Here is a 12,097-nt window from a genome sequence, read left to right on the forward strand (position 1 = left end):
TGTGTGTGTGTGTGTGCGCCTGTGTGGTGGTGGCGGCGCGGGCGGCGTGCCCCCGCCCTTCCCCCGCCGGCGCCCGGCGCTGCGCGGTGGGCTGGCGCTGGGGTATTTACGGTAAGGTAGACCCGGCGGTGGCAGCTCGGTGTCAGGTGATCGGCGCTGAGGAGCCGTTGCCGCCGCCCGGGGAGGAAAATGCAACATGGCCCAGCGGGGCCGTGAGGGGCTCCGAGGCGCCCCCTCCCCGGCGCGTAGGGCCGGCGGGAAGCGCTGAGGCCAACCCCGCCGCGCCAGAGCCCGTCCCCGGCGGGGGCACCGAGCCATGGGGCTCTGCTACAGCCTGCGCCCGCGGCTCTTCGGCGACGCCGGCGGTGGCGGCGGCTCCATCTCCAGCACCGGCGCCGCCTCGGAGCCCGAAGCGCCGGTCGAGCCTCACGCCGCCCCGCAGCCGCAGCCCCTCGGCGCCCCGCTCCGGCCCGGCGGTAAGCCCGGCGGGGAGGCGGACGGGCCGCCGCTGCTGCTGCAGAACGGTGGCGGTAACGGGGCGGCCCCTGAGCGGCCGGCGCTGCCCAAGGCCGGCGGCCCCGGCGGCGGGGGGAAGGCGGCGCGGCAGCAGGCGCTGCACCAGCCGCCGGCGCTGCAGAGACCCTGGGAGAAGCTGCGCCTGGAGGAGCGGGAGGCGGAGAAGGAGGCGAGGAAAGTCAGCAAGAGCATCGACCGGGCGCTCAAGGAGCAGAAGCGGGAGTACAAGCAGACGCACCGCCTGCTGCTGCTGGGTACGTGTGTGTGTGTGTATGGATGTGTGTGTATATGGATGTGTGTGCGGGGCGTGTGCCGGGGCGGGCAGGTGCCCCGCGGGGTTCCCCGACAGCGCCCCCCTCCCCGGCTTCCCCCGTTTTCCTTGAGCGCCCTCCATCCCTCCTTTGTCTCCCCGCTGCTTCCCCCCCCCCAGCCCAGCCCTCCCGCCCGTCTCCCTCCTGGGCTCTCCCTCAGACAGGTTTCCACCTTCTTTTCCCTTCCTCCTCCCCTTCTTCTCTCCTCCCTTTTTCTGGCCCTGGTTTTGCAATGGAGAACACGATCGGCGCTTGTCCCTGCGAGGGCGAGCGGCTCCACCCAGGCCGGCGGGGGAGCAGCGGGGTCTGCCCGGGGAGGGCAGCCCTGCCCTGGGCCGGGGCGGCCGCCATCGCCCCGCGGGGGCCGCCGGGGCCGGGAGTTGCCATAGCGCCCGAGCTATTGGGAAACACTAAAAAATAACGCAGCAGAAAGGAGGAAAAATGGCCATGCAGAAAGATGTGTGTAGCCTGTAGATGATCCTCCTCTGCCATGTGTAACCAGGGAAGGTTTGATGAGGAGCGGCAGCGTGGTCTTGTGGCTCCTAAATCAGAGGAGTGCTGGTGGGCAATAGGCTCTGTATTTAAGGAAGCAGTGAGCGGTGTAAGGGGGAAATAAGCGGGCCTGGGTATGTATATTCCTCGCAGGCTTCGCCTCTGCTTCGAGATGTGTTCTTCAGCTGTTGGCTCTCAAATTTTTTTTTAGGGATGACTTGTCAGCTTTTGTCCCCTCTTCTCTGAGGTGCTATGTGTGGTCTGTTGCCACTGCTCTTTCTAAGCATTAGTTAATAGCCCTCTCCAGAGGATTTGTATCAGCTGATACATTTACAGTATGAAAACCACAGGGGTATCTAATACAAGCATCTGATATCCTGCAGGAAACAGAACAGTCATACTGCAGGGCTTTTTTTTAATGGTTGGAGGAGAGGGCTTATTTCACCTCTTAGCTCTGGTCATAAATCTGTATTTTCTTTTAGTGTGGAAACAGTGATTTGCTTTTGCACTAGCTTGCTTTGCGTGCTTTTGTTGCATGGTGTGGAGTTTTGGTGGCTATCTGTGTTCATTTCAGATATTGAGTAGTCTTACGTCTTTCTTTGTAAAGAGGTACTTCCATGTTATTGGATTCCTTCGTTCCTTTTGGTGGGTGAGGGGAGGAGAAAATATGAAATACAGCAGTGCACAAAAGGTGTAAGTTTGCTGGAACTGTAGTGCTCTGGTTCCCAAAAAAAAAAAAAAAAATCATGGGCTTTATTATTTCCCATAAAATATCAGCCTGTAGGATACCCAGTACATCTAGTAAAACGAAAAAGGAAGAAGATTTAGTTCTGATTCAATGGGATTAATAATATTATTTGTAAAATATTTCTTTTGATACTTGAACTGTTACAGTATTTAACTCTAAAATTTTAAATATTCGATTTTTTAAAGCATATTTGAAAAGTTTTTTTTTTTCCCCTGTAACCTCTGGAAATGTGTTGTGACCGGTATGGCTTCAAGAAGACAAAGATACTAGTTGGTGGCCTTCCTCTGGAGAGCAATGTAACTGCTTGAACAACAGAATCTTGACAAATAGATACTGTGCGTAGTCTATAATATGGGTAGTTGTCATAGTAAACCAGAGCAGTAAACACCTGTTCAGAAACAATGCAATTTGAAAAATAAACCATCTCTGACCCGTGGCACCCTGAAAGAAACTCAACACTCCTAAGACTCTCTGCGGTGAATTTTGTATTAAATCTGTGTCATAATCGGAAAATAGTCTCTTGATCTCCGTATCATGGAGAGGAAATACTGGATTATTGTTTCAGCCCTGGCAGATAAGGGCCTGGCATAAATGTTTGATTTGGATGTAGGGAGAGCTGCAGGTGCTTTGTGTTACTGTTTGCAAGTAAGTGGAAATGCTGCTCTAGATAAGGGGAGCTATTTAGAATGAGGAAGGGTTTGTTTGTCAGAGGAGGAGTCAAGCAAAATTGCATTGCGCTAGGTAATCATTTTCAGTCTTGCACAGAGGAAGAGACTTAGGATGTATACAAAGGTCTTTTAGAATAAAGAATATTATAAGCTTGGTATCTTATAGCATTTCTGGTGGTAACTCAATCCCTGTCCCTAAGGTCTTTCTGGCAGAGCGAACCTAAAAAGTGCACCTTTGCTAGAGAGAGGAGGAATGTCTGTGCAGATCAACATGGAGGAAATGCACAGCAGAGGGGAAATGGTGAATGCAGTGACAGCAGAGCACTGTCACAGAATAAACAAAGTTGAGCAACAGCGTTGGTGTGGGCTTTGTTTCTTTTTTTTTTAAATACAAGTTTGTGAATAATTGCTTCATTTTGATTTGTATGTCTTGCATGTGAACTGGGGCAAGTTTAGAGAATATTATCAAAATTTTAGAGGAAAATGCAGTGTATATTTTAAGGAGCTACTGCAAGATATCAAAAGGATATGCATATAAATGCGCTAGTATAAGAATGCTAATAATCTCTAGAGTCTCTAAATAAGTAGTATATTAGAAGAGAAGCTTCTATAAATGTTTGAAAACAACCTTTCTCTAAAAGCACACTAATTCTCCCTTTATTATGTCAAATGAAAACAATCAGCTTTATGATGAGCTGTGCATATAAGTTATCAAAATATTATGAAGTCTCAAAGGCTTTTTTTAGTGTATGTTGGTAAATGGCTAAGAACACATTCTTGCCTGTCACAGCTTCCCTCCAACTAATGTCTCATACTGCACATAATGTTTTGATGCTCCCTTCTAACCTATATTCAGAAATGCTTAATGCATGTTGTCATAACCAATAATTGTGAAAAGACGGGTGTGCGGTAAGTCCTTGAGATCAGCTGCCTGCATGTGCACCCCACATAAATATGTGTATCTGTATCAGGTGCCTGTTAACTGTCATGCAGGGGCTTCACTAGTATGCTGGAGTAACAACAAACAGAGTTTGGATTGGTTTGCTTGTTTTTCTTCTGCAAGAAGATTAAATGCACGTAAAATGGAAACTTGCTTGCCATTGCAACTGGCTGTTTCTTGTTTAATGTGTTCTTTAAAAAGAGGAGAAGGAGCTGGAAATCTTGAATTAATTACTGTGTGCTGTCTTATTCGAGTTCTCTTTTTAAATTTCCTTTTATTTTTATAGGTGAAAATGTTAAACTATGCAGAATTCCTAGGATGCTTTTGCTAACCCTGAGATGAGGAATATTTTTTAAGCACAAATATTTATTGCACAGATTTACAGGGTTTGGTCAGTGTCTTGTAGCTTTGGTTTCTGTTGTTTTGTTTGGTCTCTTTAATTTTGTTTGTTTGTTTTTTGTTTCCCAGAGAACTGCAGACACTGTCTTCTACAAGAGTGTTTTAGCTGCTGATTTCCTAGAAACTGTACAAACATTACAAATCACTTTATAGAAGCAATTTATATTCTCATTTCCAGTCCTGCATTTTAAACTATTTTGGGAGTAAGAGAGGTGAAGGGGGATTGGCTTTAAGTGGAGTCCTAACCATTGTGATATAATTAAGGCTCATGTAGTGTTGAAGTAAGCTATAGATAGTGGTGTGTGGTTTGGGGGGGTGTGGGGTTTTTTTGTTTGTGTTTGGTTTTGTTTTTCCTAGATGGCTGTTGTCTTCCAGTCTCCTCTGGCTCCTGTTTTTTCCATTTCCCCTATTTTTGGTTGCTGTCCTAACTTTGGATGACTTTCTCAAGCAGAACTCATTCTTTTGCACTTCCCTGCTGTACTGAAACTGAAAGTGCTGGGGGTAAAAGCTTTTCTGTTCAACAGAAACTGAAAGTGATGATATGGGGATTGAGGGAGGAAACATGGACATATCATTTTCTTCATTTAAAAGGTAGTGTAGCTGCTTACATGATATTTGAGGGTTGACTTGATAGTGAAATTTGGACAGATTTGATGATGTTTATGTACAAAAGTGTATAAAACATACAAAGAAACCTAGCTCCCCTGAATTCAGGGAAATCAAGCACGAAGATCCCTTGTCAAGCTTGGGAAGTTCCTAAGCAGTAGATCCCAGAAAGCTCAGAGGTGTCTAACAGAATTAATGCTTTACTGCAGTTTTGTTTTCTTAACTACCCACCTGTTGACTGTTTTCAGAATTAAACTGTGTTGCAAGAAGGATTTCTGCTCTGACAGTGGCTTTTGGACTAAAATTGCAGTGTTATTTATGTGTGTTGCATCAGAAAACCATTATCATTCCAAAACCACTTTTAAGTATTAAACTGAAGTCTTCTCTTAAAAAAACTTGAATTTTAACTTTTATATATTGCCAACTCATGCTTGTTGATAAGTACCTGAATTTAGTTTAGCTTGATGTACTGATACTTTCCCTGTGTCTTCATAAGGCCCTTGTGCTTTAGGTGTTTTTGTGTTGCCACCAGAGATGATGCCATCCCTGGTCCATAATGGAGCTGGGCATCGCTGCTTGTGTTGCACATTTTTGTTATATGCTGTCTATGCCTGTCTTCTCTTTACAAAAAAAAGTTGTTGGTTTATGTTGATATATTTGGGATGCCTACAGCCAGGTAGCTCTAGCATGTAGATAATGGGTATATAATTGGTAGGAACAGATATTTTCACGACTTGGAGATAATGGCATGCGAATGCTCACCAATGTAATAAAGTAAATGGGTTTTATAATCCCTAATCCTTTGCATCATTCTCATGTCTTTCCAAATGCCCTCTGGTTTTGTTGTAACTTACGCCATCATTTTGGAGTGCATATGCACACCTTGCAGGTGAGAGAACCAGTAGACAGAAGTAATCAGGATGTGTTGGAAATAGTTAATAACTTCCAGCACACTTGAAAAAACCCCAAAGTTATCCCTGATTCACAACACTTAGCTTTTCTTTATTTTGTAGTTTACTGACAAATTGCATTTAGCTGTTTTAACTGTTTTCTGTTCTTTGATTTTCCCTTATTTTTTAATCAGTTAATATTTAAGAAGAAAATACACTTTGTTCCATGTTAAGTGTAGCAGTGCTGGGAGGCTCAAACTGCTGTGCAAGGGTGGCTTCTGCAGCTGTTACTTGGGCAATGTGAACTTTCAGTTATTAGGCAAGTCTTGTCTATTGGTGTGTATTTCACAAATGCTTATTGTAACATGGTGTCTTCATTAAGCAAGCTATGCTAATATCTTCTTTGTCATTTTAAGCTTCCATTACCATTGTAACTTCTTAACTGCAGAGACTTTAGGGTATAATAAAACTTCTGGATCTGCACATTTGTTTTCTGTTTCCCCAGGCCTTTTCTTGCGAGTTTAGAAGAAATACAGTTTGAAACTTTGTTCTCATGTCCATCCCTTTACATTGCCCAGCCTGCACTCCATATTTCATACCTTGCCAACCCTTTGACATTCCTTAACTGAATCTTAGATTTTTTTTTTCAGTCTTCAAGATAACTGTATAAATAATAGCTATATCATGGAATTTTTTTTTTCCATTTTAGCATCTTTGAATCTTTGACAGAGTGAAACCATACAAAATTTAGGAAAAAAAAAAAATACACACAGTAAATATTTCCTGGAGTTATGGCTTCATTCAGCTTACTTTTCAAGTTGGGTATCATTGATCTTAGGAAGTTGAATTAATGTTTTAAAACGCCTTTCTTCTTTTCCTGTTAATCCAGCAGCCTGACTGAGCTGTGGGGCAAACCTGTCCCTCCTTCTGCTTGCCAACTTAATTTATTTGATACCCTGTTCTAGAAACATTTTGCTTTCGATGAATGATGTGGAAATCTTTCTTTTCCATAGACTTCCAAATGATAGTAGAGAAACAAAGTGGTGCCAGTAAGATAACAGAGCTGTCACTTACCCTCTGATCGAAGGGATGGAAACTTCTGAGTTATCATTTTGCCTGTGGGAAATCTTGACCTTTTGATGTTTTCTTAAATTCTGTGTGGTTTGGATCTTTAGTAATGTCCAGTAAGAGGCTCTTCTTAGAGTAGATGCTTGGTGGGTTAAACAGATGAGTAAAACGAGGCATGGAGCATATGTTATTCAGCCTGTTTACTGGTCCCACGGTCCAAAAGTAATCTAAAGCTGTCTTTCCCTGAAGAGACAGATCTATTTCTAGAGATGGAATTCTTACTGTGTTCTTAATAAAAGCAGCCTTTCATAGATAGTTAAAATCCTCCAGTTATCGCTAAGATTTACAGCTTTGTGTGGCTGTTCAACACTGTGAGGTATTTGTTATGCTGCAGTTGTCAAAACATCTTTCACTTTATAGGGAGAAACTTTGTCTTGCTGTACAATTACTTACAACAGTCTGACACAACTTTTTGGTATTTTGAATATTTTCTTTTGACTGATAATATCATAAATCAATGAGGCTGGATGGTTGGTTTGCTTTTTAAATACCTAGGAGTGCAGGGTCTGGAAGAAATGCAGCCTTGTACCTGGCCTGTGCACATTGTATTTATGCCTTCTCCAAAAGGGGGTGAGCGTATTAAGTGTGCTGACTAGTGGTATTTCATATTATCCCTGTAGCACTGTATAGCTATATGTGGAACTTCTATCTCTTGTGATTTGTCTGCACATGAATATTAAATAAAAGTTTAAGGACTTAAAACCTCATTGGATGAGCTGTATGAAGAAGAGGAAGGACATAAAAAGTACTTAAGAAAAGACTTATTTCTTCTTTTTTGTGTTCATCTGCAAGCGATCAAAAAATTAAAAAAAAAACCCTACCAATTAATATCTGTAACATAAGGCATGATATCAATTGCCTGTAGTGGAAGATCTTAACTGATAAGATCTCTTTGAGATCAAATTTAAATTGCTACCTCATAATCTGGCATTTTACATTTGTTTGTTTTTAAACTTAAGTTTGAAGAATTATAAATTCCACTAAAAGTCATGTTAAGTTTTCAAGAATAATAAATTATTCTTTCCAAAAAATACTTACTATAGTAAGTCAAATTGAGGTTGTATTTTAAATTCTATACTATTATCTTTAACTTGATTTTAGCCAAGAATTTACATCATGTGCAAACAATATGCATTTTGGAGCTTATAAAGCTGTTTAAAAGTAGAAATCTTCCCCCTCCTTCTACTACAATAAATTGAGTCCTTGCTCTCTGTGGGTATCGTTTCCTCACTCCAAATCCCTCTTTTTTTTTTTTCGTTATTTGAAAATACATATTTTTGAAACTTGTAGCATAATCTGTATTTAATTTGTCATATGTGGATTCAAGTGGATAGAATTGTATTTTTCTATCATGATGAAGCCTGTGTTAAACTGCCAGAAGTGTGGATGATCATGTATCCTTATTCTTCTGTGTAAGTGTAATTTACATTAAGCAAGTAATCTTTTATTCAAAGCTGTTGTGAAAGTTTCTGGAGACATTACCAACTCTGTTGTGCTGCAATTCTCTTAATTATGGAGAATTAGTCATTATGATTCTTGAAGCAGATGCAGAACACACTGCATGGTGTTAGGCAGTGCCACCTTAATAATCTTTATTTTCTTCAACACCTCACACATGGAGGACTAGGCTACAACAGAAGCAAATTACTTTTTTTTGAGTGAGAACACTCACTGATATTTCACATGCTTATGTTAATTTCATGTTGATTGGAGAAAAGTTTTCTATTCCAGATGATACTTTTTCAGTTGGAGATACACAACTGTGTCTGTGCCTGCACACATGCAACCACTGAAGTCCTTGTAAAACATGGTAGATTGTCCAGGCGAGTTAAACCAACCCTCAAGAGTGTGTGGTTGAATTATATCCTGGTGTATCTCACAGGCTTAAGCCTTTGCAAGAGCAGGGCAAGTCTAATTGATTCTGTAACAAGATTGAGTTTTTTTCATCCTTTGACTTGCTGGATATTTGAATTACAAAATAGACTTACAATGTTATCTTCTGTTTCTTCTAAGCTTGCTATACTTGTCTAATTCACTCTCTAGGAGAGATATGAACAAGATATTAAGCACTTCTAACATGTACCAGCAAAGACAGAATTCTTTTTTTATGTTGTTATACAAATGGTAAAACCTAAGATGTAGAAGAACAGAATAGTTTGTGTAAAGGACATATGCAGAAATAACCAGTTCATAATCTCCAGCGCTATGGTTGAAGAAGTATTGTTTTTGGGGTTTTTTTAACTAAAAATGTCTGTTTTCCTTTCTAAATGGCAAGATGCTGTGGAAGGTATCTATGTTTCTAACGTGTTTTCCCACAATCATTTAATCACCTAATGTTAAAAACTGAATAAAGAAAAAAATCCTTGATGTGTGCAAGATAAGTTTTTCTGCTTCAGTTGTGCTTAAGAACCTGGTAGTACACTACAAGTACGCTACTATTGTGTGTGATGCTGTGCAACCTGGTCACGTATAAACAAGCAGGAAAACTCCATTAAGGATCAGCTATAGCTTAAGATGACTTTCAGATCTTTTTATTCATTTGGTTTACTGTTTTGTGAATATGGCTTAATGCAGAACAGTAGCTGTTCAAACTGTTTTGCTTTTATACCTTCTTGAAAATATTTCCATGAAGGAAAACAGATGAGCGCTACAGGACAATAATTCTGGTTCAGATTGCATAGTTGATCTTCCTTTGATTTAACATTTTGAAAGTAAAACAGAAATATGAATTTTTTTAGAATATTTTCTCACATGTAGGGGAAAGCACAACAACCAATCAACCAACAAACCACTCTCTTTTTTGCGTAAATTCTGATGGCTTGTGTTTGTTTAACAGACTGAACTTCTTGTTCATATTGATCTGGACTGTCCCTATAGATGACATAGCACTGATCGGGGGGAACACGAGCTTTTGGCACTTGAAAAAAGACTGGGTAACAAACTGCATTTAAATAATGGCCAAGCATTGTTCCTTTTAGAAAATATTGTTTTCTTCTTACTTGTAAGAATATTTCGAACAGTCTTACACGTCTTGTGATTCTTCAGTGCTCTAATGCATTTAATTTCTCTTACTGGAAGACTGATAACAGAAGCAGTAGAACTATGTTTGATTTAGTGCTTCCTGATGTTTTGCTTTCAGCTTGGGAGCTGTAGCAATTCCTCTGCTGCTTCCGTGAGATTCCAGGTTCACCAAGGGTGTATAAGGCTGATGTTCCAAATTCAGTTGCTGCTACCTCAGGTTTTCTTACTGTACTTGATATGACGTCTGGATTCATGAGCTCGTTTGTTAAGTAATGTCTTTCCAAATTGATTATTATTGAAACAGTACAGCTGGTGTGCTGTTGATGGGGTTTTGTTTTGTTTTAAATGGAGAAACTGCAGCAGTATTTAAGGAGGCAACGTATTCCTTCTTGGGGCCTCCTACCTCTTAACTCTGTGTTACAGCAGTGAAGATGTTTATTCAGCAGAAAGTTGGGAAAAAAGAACAAGAGTACCTACAGTGGTGTTTGACTTGCAATATAAAGAACTCCCTTTTCCCAGCAGATTCTAGCTCCAGGTGCATGTCAACTATGTCTTGGAACTACCAGAGGTTGAAGGAAAACTGTTTCATGGAAAAGGTAAAAAGGAGAGAATAGTTTCTTGGTACTTGGAAGTTGCTCATAATTTGCTGTAGGAAGGATCACCTGAAGAGTAATCCGCTCCAAAGGCCATTTGGCAATAGTTGTTGCCTAGTAAAAGAGCATCACAGGAATGTGATGCTTTCTAACATGTCATGAAAAGTTAATGCAGTAAAAAGTCAAATGGCCTTTCAGATGACTCTTTTACAGAAGGGTTTGCGGGGTGGGCAGGGGTGAGATGGGACTGTCTTTCATGCTGTGCCCTGCTATGCCCAGTGCCATCGCTGGTGCTCCTGGTCCAGCCATTTCAGGAGAAGGAAAGTAGGACTGTGATGCTCTGAACAAGAAAGAGCAGATATTTCACACTCACTCCACCTCCCTATTAGAAACTTACTTGAACTGAGTGTTTACCTGGCATGGAAAGAAATGCTGAATTTATGTCTCTTAATCCCATGTCAGAAAAAACAATTTGAAGATACTGCTGTGTACTAAATAAATGTACATACAGCATCTTTTGAGTTCAGTCCTTTGTCCTTTAACACAGTTCTCTCTAAAGTCAGACTGATAAAGACTTCAGTATTGGTAGCTGCTTCATCAGCATGAGGTAAGCAACCAGACTGTGGAGCAGTTCTAAGGAATTTATGAATAAGTAGACTGAAAGTCCAGAAGTAACTGGTAAGGTTTTTCCACTTTGCTATGTAACCAAGAAATAAATTTACATCCCAGTATTCTCTGTGCTCTAAATTAATAAGTTGTTTGAATTTTAACACTAATATTATTAGGGTAATCTTCATATAAAGTGTTGAAACAGTGGTGTTGCTTGGGACCTTGTTTGAGTTCTGAGCAGGACATACACTCTGTCCTACACACCAGCTTCAGCTTCTACTCGGTTGGAATTCATACTATGCTTGCTTTCTCCAGCTTGTTTGTAGCTGTAATTCATATAGTTCTTCCATTCTTTGAAAGTAAACAATCTGGAAAATATTCTTTAAAAGCTGACTGTGCTCTTCACCTATTGCTCTTGTCAGAACTGTTTTTCCAACATTTCGGAAGTGAGCAGTGCCTACTTCTAATGGTGTTTTTGCTTGTGTTTATTTTCTGGAGGAAGCATTCTTTTTTTTTTTTTTTTTTTCCCCCGCTTCATCAGACAATTCAGAATTACTTTCTGAAACTGGCCTATAAAAATCTTTATACTCTGCTTTGCTGCTTCTAGAGATATGACCTTGCAGTGGCTCATTGAAGAGTATTATTTGATGTGCTTATCAGAAGGTTGCTGTTATCCAGCATTATTGCTCCTCCACACTTCTATCTTTTGATAAGGCAGCATTATTCAATGCAGTGTCTTTAATCGGTGACTAAAAGTTTACTGGTCCTGTGTGAACCTTACTAGTAATACTGCAACTAGTTGATGATTCACGATTAGTTCTCAAAGCTCATCTATTAGCTGATTCCTGATCCACTTAAAATTTGTTATATAGATCATTTGCAGAATAACATCAGGCATACATGTGCTGCTTACTTACAATATCAAATGTCTTACACTGACATAACTTTAACTTAATCAACTGTATTTATTACCAATACCCCTCAAATATTTATTTTTAATTAAGTGAATAACTTATTACTGATTCACTGGCCTTAGGTGGTAGATACTAGTGCTGTGCTGGATGGAACTTGACTTTTCTTGAGCTATGTGTAATCTAAATATTAGAATGTCATGCCTGGAGCGACTTTCTTTTCTGAGGCACTGAGGTTATTTTGTAGAGAAACAGTAAATGTGAT

The 12,097-nt window shown here is 40.7% G+C and overlaps 1 protein-coding gene across 1 annotated transcript in view; it reads left to right on the top strand.

Annotated features, from left to right (window-relative positions):
- Nucleotides 1–316: 316 nt before the first annotated feature.
- Nucleotides 317–12,097, top strand: part of GNAL (G protein subunit alpha L) — a gene marked incomplete at both ends in the record, with an annotated part of 191,427 nt that continues 179,646 nt past the window's right edge. Inside the window, one exon of the mRNA XM_080339408.1 lies at nucleotides 317–770. Within this exon, the coding sequence (XP_080195534.1) occupies nucleotides 317–770 (454 nt within the window). The remainder of the gene's footprint in view (nucleotides 771–12,097) is intronic.

Source organism: Nesoenas mayeri (assembly GCF_963082525.1).
Source record: "Nesoenas mayeri genome assembly, chromosome: 2".
In the NCBI taxonomy this organism is placed as follows: domain Eukaryota; kingdom Metazoa; phylum Chordata; class Aves; order Columbiformes; family Columbidae; genus Nesoenas; species Nesoenas mayeri.